The sequence below is a fragment of the Chenopodium quinoa genome, unplaced genomic scaffold (genome assembly GCF_001683475.1).
Source record: "Chenopodium quinoa cultivar QQ74 unplaced genomic scaffold, ASM168347v1, whole genome shotgun sequence".
Lineage (NCBI taxonomy): Eukaryota > Viridiplantae > Streptophyta > Magnoliopsida > Caryophyllales > Amaranthaceae > Chenopodium > Chenopodium quinoa.
In genome coordinates this window covers 1,244,552-1,257,164 of record NW_018745281.1, presented here as the reverse complement: position 1 = coordinate 1,257,164, position 12,613 = coordinate 1,244,552, and the positions used below count along the sequence as shown (strand labels likewise).

At 34.3% G+C, this 12,613-nt stretch overlaps 1 protein-coding gene across 1 annotated transcript; it reads left to right on the top strand.

Annotated features, from left to right (window-relative positions):
* Nucleotides 1-1,189: 1,189 nt before the first annotated feature.
* Nucleotides 1,190-10,869, top strand: LOC110711798 (4-alpha-glucanotransferase DPE2-like). Its single transcript, XM_021890224.1, has 23 exons — nt 1,190-1,415; nt 2,112-2,506; nt 3,262-3,379; nt 3,474-3,529; nt 3,659-3,786; nt 3,939-4,065; nt 4,152-4,348; nt 4,608-4,686; nt 4,797-4,835; nt 5,410-5,529; nt 5,621-5,722; nt 5,902-5,985; nt 6,068-6,310; nt 6,414-6,539; nt 6,652-6,726; nt 6,830-6,901; nt 7,879-7,998; nt 8,073-8,170; nt 9,050-9,209; nt 9,294-9,392; nt 9,884-10,081; nt 10,170-10,263; nt 10,472-10,869. The coding sequence occupies exons 2-23, from the start codon at nt 2,153-2,155 to the stop codon at nt 10,678-10,680; spliced, it is 2,898 nt and encodes a 965-aa protein (XP_021745916.1). The 5' UTR covers nt 1,190-1,415; nt 2,112-2,152; the 3' UTR covers nt 10,681-10,869.
* Nucleotides 10,870-12,613: the final 1,744 nt, after the last annotated feature.

Genomic DNA, 12,613 nt, shown 5'->3' with positions numbered 1-12,613 from the left:
TATTTTTTATAGAACGAAGTAAATTGTTTACCTAGTCTTTATAAATTAGGGAAATTTCCTATATTAAATTTAAAATGTCATGAACATTGTAAGTTTTGTAACCTTTAATATAGTAAATTAGTAATACATCTACATCCGATATAATAATGATAATAAGTCAATATCTCACGTGTAACATGTCCATAAGCTGAATAAATGTGGCGGTTGAGGCCTTGTATGATAGAGGATTAAAATTCTTGTGTTTAGGATTAGTCATAGTAATGGGTCGAATGCTATTCTTTGGATCTAGTCTATGCACCAAAGCACAACATTGCACCATGTACCTTTAATATTCATGACTATAACTCTATGAATGTTACTAAGACAAATGAAATTATGGAGTATACAAAGTGTAATAAAAGTCAAACTGTTGTGAATAAGGAGCAACCACCCAAGGCCCCAAGAAGAAAGGGCTCAAAACTCAACGTCCTGCTATTATACTTAGAAGTACATATACAAATGATGCTATTGTATCTTTTTTCTTTGCCTTGATTTGATCAACTTGTGTTATCAGTATAATTATTATTATTATTATTAATTGCTAGAACATTTAATAATTTAAAAATAGATTTATTTTTTTTCTTTCTAGTTAAGTTTTTTTTTTTTATTTTTTTTTTTCGCATCTTTATTTAATCTTTACTTGAACACTATGTTCTCTCCACTTGAATGCTGCTAGACTCAAATTACTTTTGCGGTATTTGAAACTTATTTTTATGGGTCCTCATATAAAGTTTCATCCCGAACTTATAACATATATCAAGAACGATCCTATTTAATATCGAGTACGGAGTAGCTTCCAATGTAGATCTCCCTCTTAATTAATTTATTACCATATCATATTAATACGTCATGGTTTATTAGCTTTCAGTGTAGATCTTCCCCCTAATTAAATTAATGCCATATTAATACATCAACTAATGACACTTTAACAGTTGACTAAAGTGACGAATTCAAGATGAAGACTCCATAATCAGAGGAACAAACAATTATCTCACTCACTCTCACACTCCCACTACCCTATACACCTGTCACCTTCATTTCACATTTTTTTCATCAAAAAAATCACTTTCTTTCTTTTTTATTTTTCGTTTGTTTTTGCTTTCAACCGTCCATTTATTCAATTATTTTAAAAACATTTAATTTATTTCTTTTTCTGAACTCGAGATTCTGAAATTTTTGAGTCATTATCTCTCCTCCCATTCGCTAATTATTGATAGCCCCAACGTACGAGATATTTCAATAATTTCATACTCTTTTTATTTTTATTTTTATTTTAATTTTGCAAGAACACTATATTAATTTATGATACCGTCACAAAATTGGAATTTTTAGCTCAAAAAAGAAATAATATCTTCCGTCATTGTACCACAATAAAGGTAACATCTTGTTGAATTCCCAGATTATCCCTATTTTGCATTCCATTTATAATTATATGATAATTTGTTATGAATCCTGCATTTTTTCACACCCTTAAAAGTTGAGAACTTTACTGGGTTCAGTTCTAAGGAAATGTGATTAAGTAAGTACCACTTTTGTTTTTTTTTTTTTTTATAATTATTTTTTATTAGATTTTTCCTGCATTATTTGATTCTTATTTTATTAGATTTTAATCTTGTTCATCACTTTTCTGTTCAATTTTAGTGAATATTCATCAATCATTTTGAGAATCTGATCCTCTTTTTCTGGGGTTTATTGGGTTTTGTCTAGGCTATTACAATATGGGTAAAATTCATTTTTTTCACAAATATAGTTAGTCAATCATAATGGAATTTTAATATATTTTTTTTCTTTTCATTTTACTGGTGATTTTGGTGGGTTATGATCAGTTCTTTATTCACTTATCCAATGTATATGTTCCAATTTCCAATTATTGCCAAAGATTGTAAAGTTATTGCTATATGTATTCAGTTTGAGCTTCTTTTAGACTTTTGCCATGTTATCTTTTGTGTGATTTGAGGTGATTAAGAGCTCATTGTATACCATACACTAGTTTTTCTTTTCTGAATGCCACTTTGAAATCTGAATTAAATTAAAAAATTATCTATTGACAATCTTCATTTGGTTCATGCTAGATTGTTGGTGGTAAAGCTGAAGATTTCTGGTTTTAGGAGAAATGGTGAATTTGGGAATATTATCCAGTGAAAATGCAATCAAATCAGTGAGTGTCAGTTTCAGAATACCATATTTTACTCAATGGGGTCAGAGCCTACTTGTTTGTGGGTCAGTTCCGTCACTTGGTTCATGGAATGTGAGAAGGGGTCTATTGTTGAGTCCTATGAGTCAAGGTAGTGAGCTCATATGGGGTGGGAGCATTGAAGTTCCGAGTGGGTTTGAGTGCGAATACTCTTACTATGTAGTGGATGATGATAAGAATGTTCTGAGGTGGGAAATGGGGAAGAGGAGGAAGCTTTTGTTGCCAAAAAGTATACAGGATGGAGAAATTGTTGAGTTTCATGATCTTTGGCAGGTATATATGATTTCTATATACTTGGTTCTACCCTCTCAATGTTTACTTGTATGCAAATACCACTGAATATTATTATATGAGCTTGGCTTTTAAATATTACACTGTTTTTTAATCATGTACTGTATTGTTGTTTCTGTGATTGTATATGTCTTATCGTTTTTTTTCCTAGTGCAAGATGTTAATATGTTATCCTAAGTACTTGTGCTTTATTGATTAATATAATGCTTAGTTTATTACAATAAAGGAATGTAACTGCAGTTCAAGACTGATATACCAAGCAATAACCTTCTTATGTCCTTATAATTATTTTGCTGTCAATATCATTATTGGATGATGGTTAATAAATCTTCTGATAATGCTATTTGGCCCCATTTCAAGGGTGAAGTTTTCCACATTGAAAAGGAAAAAAAAAAAAAAAAAAAAAAACCAAAGAAACATTATGCTAGAGAATTTGGACTCTAGGACATGAAGAAGTCTTTCACTAAAATAATTGAGGGAAATTCACAGGTATATTTTAAAAATGTAAAGGTTCTTGGATCATTACTTAAAAATATAATTACCGATAATTTCATGCATTTATCGTAAATTTAGTAACTATTCTTAGCATCAACTTTGAGTTCACCTGCCTTGCTATTTGTTTAATCTTGTCAGCTGACTAATTTGTATCTAGAAGGTGATTTGGCATAATTTTTTTTTTTTTTTTTTTTAATTTCCCTCAAAGTGATTACTAATCATACTTGGTATTGGACATCCAGACTGGTTCAGATACTCTACCATTCAGTAGTGCATTCAAGGATGTCATCTTTCGTAATAGCTTAAGCTTGACCATTGAGAGGCCCCTTGGTGTCCTACAGAATGAATTAGGTCTTGAAGGTATTTTTCTTGCTCCAGAAATTTGCTCTGTCGATTGTCTGCATTATTTTTGCCTCCGTTTCTGATAAATTAGTTATTCAATTGTCTTGAACAGATTCAGTCCTCGTACATTTCAAAATTTGCTGTCCTAACATAGATGAAGGGACATCTGTAAGTCTTATTTCCCCCCTTTTGCAATTGGTTATTGCTATTTGTTTGCACACTGTAATCTAGACTTGCTTTTGCCGTTTGAGTCTCAAGATGTATTAAATCTTGAATGTCTTTTGCTTATATTTGCAGGTTTATGTGATAGGCAGTCCTCAAAAGCTGGGGCAGTGGAAGACTGAGGGTGCTCTAAAGCTCAGTTATGCAGGTGAATCTATTTGGCAGGCAGACTGTGTGATGGGAAAAGAGGATTTTCCTATAAAATATCCTTTTGAAGTTTTTTAGAAAGACATCCTTGGGGTTTTGCCAATAAGGGTCTGGCTACCGCATTCCTACATGGTGTTTTCTATTATAAAGATTGGTTGCTCCTAACCCAATTTTGTACTCTCTTTCAATTCCTTAGCTATAAACTCACATACAGATATGGGAAATATGATAAGGTTGGAAAGTTTGCAATTGAGATAGGGTCAAATAGAGAGCTTTCAGTGGAAGCATTAATTAATAAAGCAAGATATATCTTCCTCTCAGATGGGATGATGAGGGTAAGCTTATAATTGGTTCACTGGAATCTTTTAGATGTCATATCAGTCTAGAGAATTTATACAGCATTGGTGGCTTGTAATGTCAGGAAATGCCATGGCGGGGTTCTGGCATGGCAATTCCTATGTTCTCAGTTCGATCAGAAGATGATCTCGGAGTTGGGGAGTTTCTTGACCTGAAGTTACTTGTTGACTGGGCTGTTGCCTCAGGCTTCCATTTAGTTCAACTTTTGCCGATCAATGACACCTCTGTACATGGAATGTGGTGGGATTCATATCCTTACAGGTAAGGCTTGATTCTTGATGGTTCAACTACTGATTCAGGTCTTCATTTTTGTGCCTGCGTGTGATAGGTTTGATTTTGCAAAATAATGTTTTCGTCTTGGCATTGTATATTTCTGCTATTCATTGTATTAGTTATGTGGCCAATAAGCTTCCTGGAACTGTTTTCTTTGTTTCTCTTTTACCTGTATTCATTAATTTTAAGGAAGCACCTGTTTTTTTAAGTAATGTAAAAATGTTTCTTTTCCCTCTATGTTTTGCAGCTCTCTATCTGTATTTGCATTGCATCCCTTGTATCTGAGAGTTCAAGCACTTTCAGAGAAAATTCCTGAAGAAATTAAGGTGCTTCAAATCTGTAAACTATATAGTATACAACAGCTTTTACCTTGAATCCAGCGATTATTTTGTCAGTCTGTTCTGTTAACAAATAGCAAATTTTCTTATTCTTGCAGCTTGAGATTGAGAAGGAAAAAGAAAGACTGGATTCAAAGGTACTCTCTTAATTAAACTGATAGGGAAGTAGCTGAAAAATGTAAGAGTGTTCGCTGATCAGAAGTATAAGATTATGTTTTCTAGACTTTATTTTAGTGGATGCGTCAAAAGCCCTGAAACTACATTTCAGTGTTAGCTTCACTTGCTGGATTTATCGGTCAAACTTAATACTTGGACTGGAAACCATGTTTCACAACTCTTTGGCACGTATTCAGTGGGTTTTCTTGATAATAACCCTGCTTATGCTGTGGCATATGTTTTCAGAAGTTATTCCCTCCGCTCCTTTTTGTTTGTCCCAATTGACTTTTGCAAAGTTATGCTTAATTAAGAAATAAATGTCTTGAATTCCAATTAATTTGGGTCAGGTTTTATCCCTAAAACCTAAAGCTGTGCAATGTAGTATCTTGTTGACACATTATGTATGCTCTTTTTCTCTCAAATATATCCTTTGATCTTTAAGTATATGGTGTTAGATTGGCGTGAATATATCACATATTGCAACTGGATACATTTGTGTGGTAATATTGTCAAAGAAAATGAGTGCATAATGGTTAGTCTCTTCAATGACTGCAGGAAGTTGATTATGACGCTACAATGGCTACCAAGCTTTCCATTGCTAAGAAGATTTTCACCCTGGAAAAGGATCTGATACTCAAGTCTAATTTCTTTCAGAATTTTTTTTCTGAGAACGAGGTTTATATTTATTAACCTGAGAATTTATTATCCATTGTTTATTTTGAAGCCTGCTATCTATCGGTCTAACCCCTTTATCTTTGATGAAAAGGAGTGGCTGAAACCTTATGCAGCCTTCTGTTTTTTGCGGGATTTCTTTGAAACCTCAGATCATAATCAGTGGGGCCGTTTTTCCGAATTTTCAAAAGAGAAGGTAACCAAACTTTTGCTTACTAATTGGTTGTTTCCATTATGCTTTTAAATTAGAAGGTGCTTTTTAGGGCATGTATGAAGGGTGATGGAGGTTTAAGAGGCTTAATTAATGTATTTTGTCCATTAAAGCTACAATCTGATTGTTACCAAAAAATTAACAGAGGTTTTCTGATTCTGCAGCTTGAGAAACTTGTCTCAGAAGACAGTCCCCACTACAACATTATTTGTTTTCACTATTACATACAATTTCATTTGCACTTACAAGTGAGTTATAAATTTTTGTTCCCAAATTATGCTGTTAACTAGAATCTGGATCTGGCCTTCTCATGAGACGATGTTATTGCAGCTGTCAGAAGCTGCTCAATATGCAAGGAAAAAAGGAGTGGTGCTGAAAGGAGATCTTCCAATTGGCGTGGACAGAAATAGTGTTGATACCTGGGTCTACCCAAGTTTGTTTAGGATGAACACATCAACTGGAGCACCACCTGATTATTTTGATAAAAATGGGCAGAATTGGGGTTTTCCAACTTATAATTGGGAAGAGATGTCAAAAGACAACTATGGATGGTGGCGTGCTCGTTTGACTCAGGTTTTAAGACTTCATTGTATTACTGTGCTGACTCGCACTCTCCCACTCTGCGTGGGTTTTTAGTGATGTTAACTTTTTTTTTTTTTTCTGTCCTTTGTCTTAGATGGCGAAGTACTTTACAGCTTATAGAATTGATCATATATTGGGCTTCTTTAGAATTTGGGAAATGCCAGAGCATGCTATTACTGGACTAGTTGGAAAGTTCAGACCATCTATTCCTTTGAGCCAGGTAACAGAGAATTTTCTGCATAGATATCTTCTAATATACTATTAAGATGCCTAAATTAGCATGTTGCAGCATTCTTGGGGCTGTCCAATCAGTGAATAATGTCTGCTTTCAGGAAGAGCTTGAAAAAGAGGGGATATGGGACTTTGACCGGTTGAGTCGTCCATACATTCGACAAGAGTTTTTGGAGGTTAGAGTTTCTGGTTAATTATCTCTTGCCTTCTTTATGTAATTCTTATCCATGCATTATTATATACATAGTTTCTAATATTATTATCAATTTCTTCTTTCAGGAGAAATTTGGTTCTTCTTGGACAGTTGTTGCTGCTCTTTTCCTAAATGAATGTCAAAAGGGCCATTTTGAGGTATTCTATAGAATCTTTTCAGTTCTAGCTTTCCCTACCCCTCTGGCCGTCCAGGTGACAGTTGTAATTGATCAAACATTTTAAAACTACGTGGGCATGCTCTGTAGCAAATTTGCAATTGAGTAAAACACAATGGAAAAAAAAAAGAAAAAAGGACAAAGCATCAAAAGACTTGTTGTGCTGATTAAAAAGTGACACCCCTATCATTTTAAAAGGTTTTGCTGTCCCCTGAAGTTATTATGTAGCTTCTGCTGTCTTCCATATATGCGTATGGAGGTGGCATTGGGTGACTAAGAGCTTTGTTCAATTGGCTGGGTAGCAAAATGCTTACTGGCAAGCTGAATGGATGTTAATTCATATCTGTTGTGGGCCTTGTGGCTTGTAGTTTGATAAAGCAGAACCTGGAAAAAAAAAGGTTATCAATTTGTTCAGCAAAATATTGATGATCCTTATTGCAGATATTGTCCACTTTCCTGTTATTGCCTTATCTAATTCAAGGCACCCAACCTTCTATCGGCTTATTGCTTCCAAGTACCATAGCTCTGACATTTGTCCAGTTATAAAGAGCTTCGTTTCCGTTATTCTTTCTTCTGTCTCTCTTTAGCCATCCATTATCTATGACCAAATGCATTTCAGGACTACTGATGACCTGATCAAAGTGTGAATTTGCAAAGTAGGAGATTAATTTTTTATATTTAAAAGAATTATCACTCTTCCAAGCTCCCAACATTAGAATGGTGTTGACTTACTATATTACATAGATTATTTTTGGAGGTGTAGTGAAGTGGATACTTTAGGGGAGGATCTGGAGTATGTTATGATAGAGAAGCATTAAGCGGAAAAATTATCTAATGAGCAGTTTTTATTATCTGTGGTGATGCTAGTATTTCCCCTTTCTGTGGCCATACTGTCTCAACTCTGAAGTTTGTGTATAAAAGGTTCAATGCTTTCTGTGCCTGACATGAATTATTTTCCAGTTTAAGGAAGATTGCAACACTGAGAAGAAGATAGCTTCCAAGCTCAAGGAATGCACAGGGAAATCGTTGTTGCTTGGAACTGAAGCCGAGCTAAGGCACAATCTGTTTGATCTTCTGCGGGTAAAGCATGATGAAATTTTTTGCTGTGTGCTTTGCTTCTGAGTGATTTCTCATATTTGAATTTAATCTTACAGAATATAGTTCTGATCAGAGATCCAGAAGATGCTAGCAAATTCTATCCTCGTTTCAATCTTGAGGACACCACAAGTTTTAAAGATCTAGATGATCACAGGTAGCAAATCCCTGCTTTCAGATACATTGTTCCTTACTTTGCCTGTAACTTGCAGTATTTCTGTGGCAGCTGGAATTTGTTGGAATTGTAATAAGACACAGGGAACCAGTGTGGTTCACCTTCATAATTATTATTTTTAATGGTTCAGTGTCCAATTTATCTGAAAGTTGAAAAGCTCCAATACAAGCACTTTGTTCTAACATATTGGTTCAGTGAAAAAGTATTGCCCCCACAACCTGACACATTCTATATTGCTCGGACTTTGGTACTCTTGTTCGAAATGGGTACATGTCCAAGAATCCTACTCAAATAATTTGTGAAATTTCTAAATGAATTTAGCCCAAAATGAAGTGCTGAAGTGTCCTACCCATGTTTAAATGTTGAGGATCCGACATGGGTACTTGAGGTAAAATGAAGAGTTTGAGTAACATAGGACACATCATTAGTCAGAGCAATTCTTTACAGATGGGTGGCATGGTTTACAAGGATTTTGAGAGGAGATATACCTTTTGTATTCCATTCCTTAAAAAAATTAATTGCTAAATGTGGCCTATTATATAGGGACAAATGGTGTACTATCTTAGAGAGCTAAATAAGATTATTCGGGAAGTAAAATTAGGAGAGATAACCTTATATTAGGAAGGGACTTCTGAACCAATAGTTGAGTGCTTGAAAGAAAATGATATCTTTTCCGTCCTTTGTTCCTTTCTTAATTTCTAGTTTTCTACCTTGTTTAAAATAGTGGGTACCTTTCAATCGTATATTCAGCCTGCTACATTATTCAGCAAAAAAAAGTATCAACTTCTTTACCCAAAATGAATACATGTGACATGATGAGGATTGCTTGTAAATATTCTGACTCAAGTCTTGTTGACACAGTAAAAATGTTATGAGAAGATTTTATTATGATTATTATTTCCATCGGCAAGAAAACCTTTGGCGCCAAAATGCTCTGAAAACCCTGCCAGCCCTCTTGAATTCGTCAGATATGCTGGCTTGTGGAGAAGATTTGGGGATGATTCCTTCTTGTGTTCATCCTGTAAGTGGACTCCTAAATTTCTTTGCTATTTTCATCTCCGTGTACTAGAGTAGCCACCTTTGTTACTAATTATAATTCATGCAGGTCATGCAAGAGCTCGGATTAATTGGCTTACGGATTCAGCGTATGCCAAATGAGCCTGATTTGGAGTTTGGCATTCCTTCCCAATATGGGTATATGACAGTAAGTCATCTATAACCTCCTCTTCAATGAAAAGTTATGTTTGTACACCATTATAGCTGGTATGGAACTGACTTACTATAAGATTAAGGTAATTGAAGAAACAGTTTTGTGATATTTGGGAGTTTATATTGCAATATTGTAACCAAAGAAAGTTGAAAATTGGGAAAATTACCAAATACAATACACATGCTTACTCTGTAGAACATTTAGGGTTTATCACTTATTTGTCGCCATTACTAGTCTTATGTAAATAAATGTCATTGGAGAAATTTTATTACCGATATAAAAAATACCCTTTATATAACAATCTAACTACACTTTTTTTTTTCTTTAATCCTTTACCATCCTCTCTTTAATAATTTTTTTTTAAGCAACAATTTAACTTTGTCATTTATGTGATCCAACCTAAAGAAACGTGATGTAACACTTTTGAAAGGTTTGTTACTGTGTTGTAAACTTGTAACCGGAATATGCTTTGAATGTTGTTTCAGGTATGTGCTCCATCATGTCACGACTGCTCTACTATGCGTGCTTGGTGGGAAGAAGATGAAGAGAGAAGACGTCGATTTTTCAAGACTGTAGTGGGATCAAATAAGCTACCACCCAGCAAATGCACACCAGATATCGCTTATTTTATCATACGCCAGCATGTTGAAGCCCCTTCAATGTGGGCTATTTTCCCTCTCCAGGTACAAATAGACCTCTTTTCATGCTGTCATTATAGCCAGGCGATGGATTATCAATTGACTTCAGAACTTGTCAACCTTTTGTTTTCAGGATCTACTAGCCTTGAAAACTGATTACACAACACGCCCTGCAACCGAGGAGACGATCAATGATCCCACTAATCCGAAACATTACTGGAGATTCCGTATGTTTAAGCTCCTATTTGTTGATTTTCTCTGTTTTTTTAGAGCTTTCAAAAGAAATGAAGCTAAGTTTATGAATAGAATGAAAGTCTTGCTCATTTTGTACTTTGGCAGACTACTTTGTTTCATGCTTTTGAAAGACTACTAAGCTGCATTTTCATCAGTTGATTATGTGTCAAATAATCTTGATTCCAAAATTTCAACTTGTAGGTTCCCATGTTACCTTAGAAACATTGCTGAAGGACCAGGAACTGAAGACTGCAATTAAAGACCTTGTACGTAGCAGTGGGAGATCATATCCTCATGATGATGAAGAAACACTAGCTGCTTTAAGCAAAGGGAGTCAGCCGAATGCATCAGCATCGAACATAGTCCAGCCGAATGGTGTCTCACAAAAGGAGGCAGTGGCAGTTTTGTAAAGATTTTCTTGTAAGACCAACTAAGGCAGTTTGCCCAAAAAACAAACTGAAAAACACCAATCATCATGTAGTAATAATTTGTAATTCTGTAGACAATAATCTGGTATATCCAATCTTTCTTTTGGATAATATTGAATAAAATTCTTTGATATTAGTCTAATATTTACCAGATTTCACGACTTGATTAAGTCATGACTCATGAGGTTGATTTATCAGGAATAATTCAGGAGGGCATTGATGTCATAATTTTTTTGGGTGACATCTTATTGTAAGAAAGGGTTAAATGTATAATAAACACGCAATTTTAACTTGAAAAAGAAACTTCATATATAGAGGAAAACCCCCTGAAAATTCGCTATAAGAAGTAATAAGAGAGTACAACAAACTCACAAACGAGTGTTCACGCAGAATTAGTGAGAATAGTGAACTAAATCACTAATAGTAAGATAATATTAGTGATAATAGTGAACTAAATCACTAATAAATAATATTAATTAGTGATAATAGTGAAGTAAATCACTAATAAATAATCCAAGCAAAGGTTTGAAAAAAATAAAAATAATAATCCAAGGCTCCAAGCAAAGATAGAATCTTGAGAATGTATTATGCATATCAATCCAGAAGTTTAGAAATGGGTTAAGAGAATTTTGAGTAAACCTAAAATAATAATATGGTGTATGATGTGTTACATGTGTACGTTACCTTATTCAAGTAATTATTCCTTTTTCCTTCAACAAAAAAATGTAATTATTCCTTTTTCTTTACTTATTACTCGTATAATGTATCACATATAATATTAATTTTGATGTTTTCGGATGGTTTGGAATCAGATAATTTTTATCATAAAATTTATATTATACTGTATTATGAAAAAAAGACATGTAAGATAGGAAAACAATAGTTACGAAGTATATATGGAGTACAATACAAGTACCTACTTTGAGTCAATGTCACATTATTTAAACTTGTTACTTCTAAGTTTATTTTTTTTTTAATATATATTTGATTATCTCAAAAATAGACAAAGTCATACAACTTATAAAAAAAAAATTAGTGGGAAGACGAGATACAATTTGGGCCCCCTCTTTTCTAGCTATAGCAAATCCTACCCTAGTAGATATATGAGCAGCAGCACGGGCCCAATGTCTTGCGTCATCGAGATCTTCTGAACCCGCTTCAGCAATATAATGAAACAACCTCGTTCTCTAATTAGCCAAGTGAAGAAAATGAGAAAGGAATGAAACCATAACCAATCACCTAACAGCTAGATTTGTACTTGATTTAGCTCGAACAAGCTTCAATGGAGAAATAGAAAAGCACGAACAAGCTTCAATGGAGAAGGAAGACAAACCTTTACCGACCTTAAGGGTTAACCATGCCCTAATTTCTCTAATTTTCCTAGGGTTTTTCGTTTAATTCGACGGCGAAGCCACTGACAATTTGCCGCCGAAAAGGTGAAAGAGGTTGAAGAATATAGGGGATAGCGAGATACCAGGTAATGTCAAGCAAATCCAAGCGGTGGTTGCAAGATGCCGAGATCTGGTGGGTACGCGGCGTGGTTTGCAGTTGGCGTGAATTGAAGAAGAACCAGTCAGATTGAAGAAGAAGAAACGTGTCGTTGACGATAATATAACAACAGATATCCTTCCATTTGCTCTGGACATTATCACCCTTACTTTTATACGCAAAATGACGAATTTGTCCTGATATAAACAGTCCAAGTTTCTCTCCGATATTAACCTAGCCGACTCTTATAAAATATCACTGCATAAGATCTAGACTAAACGAGCCAGAAAATTCTTTAAGTTAATTAAATCAAATCAACATTCTTTATATTAAGCAAATTATATATCATGCACAAGATTTACCTAAACAAGTTACTCGAATGTTCTTCAATATTATTATCGATGTTAAGTAAATCAAATCAATAATC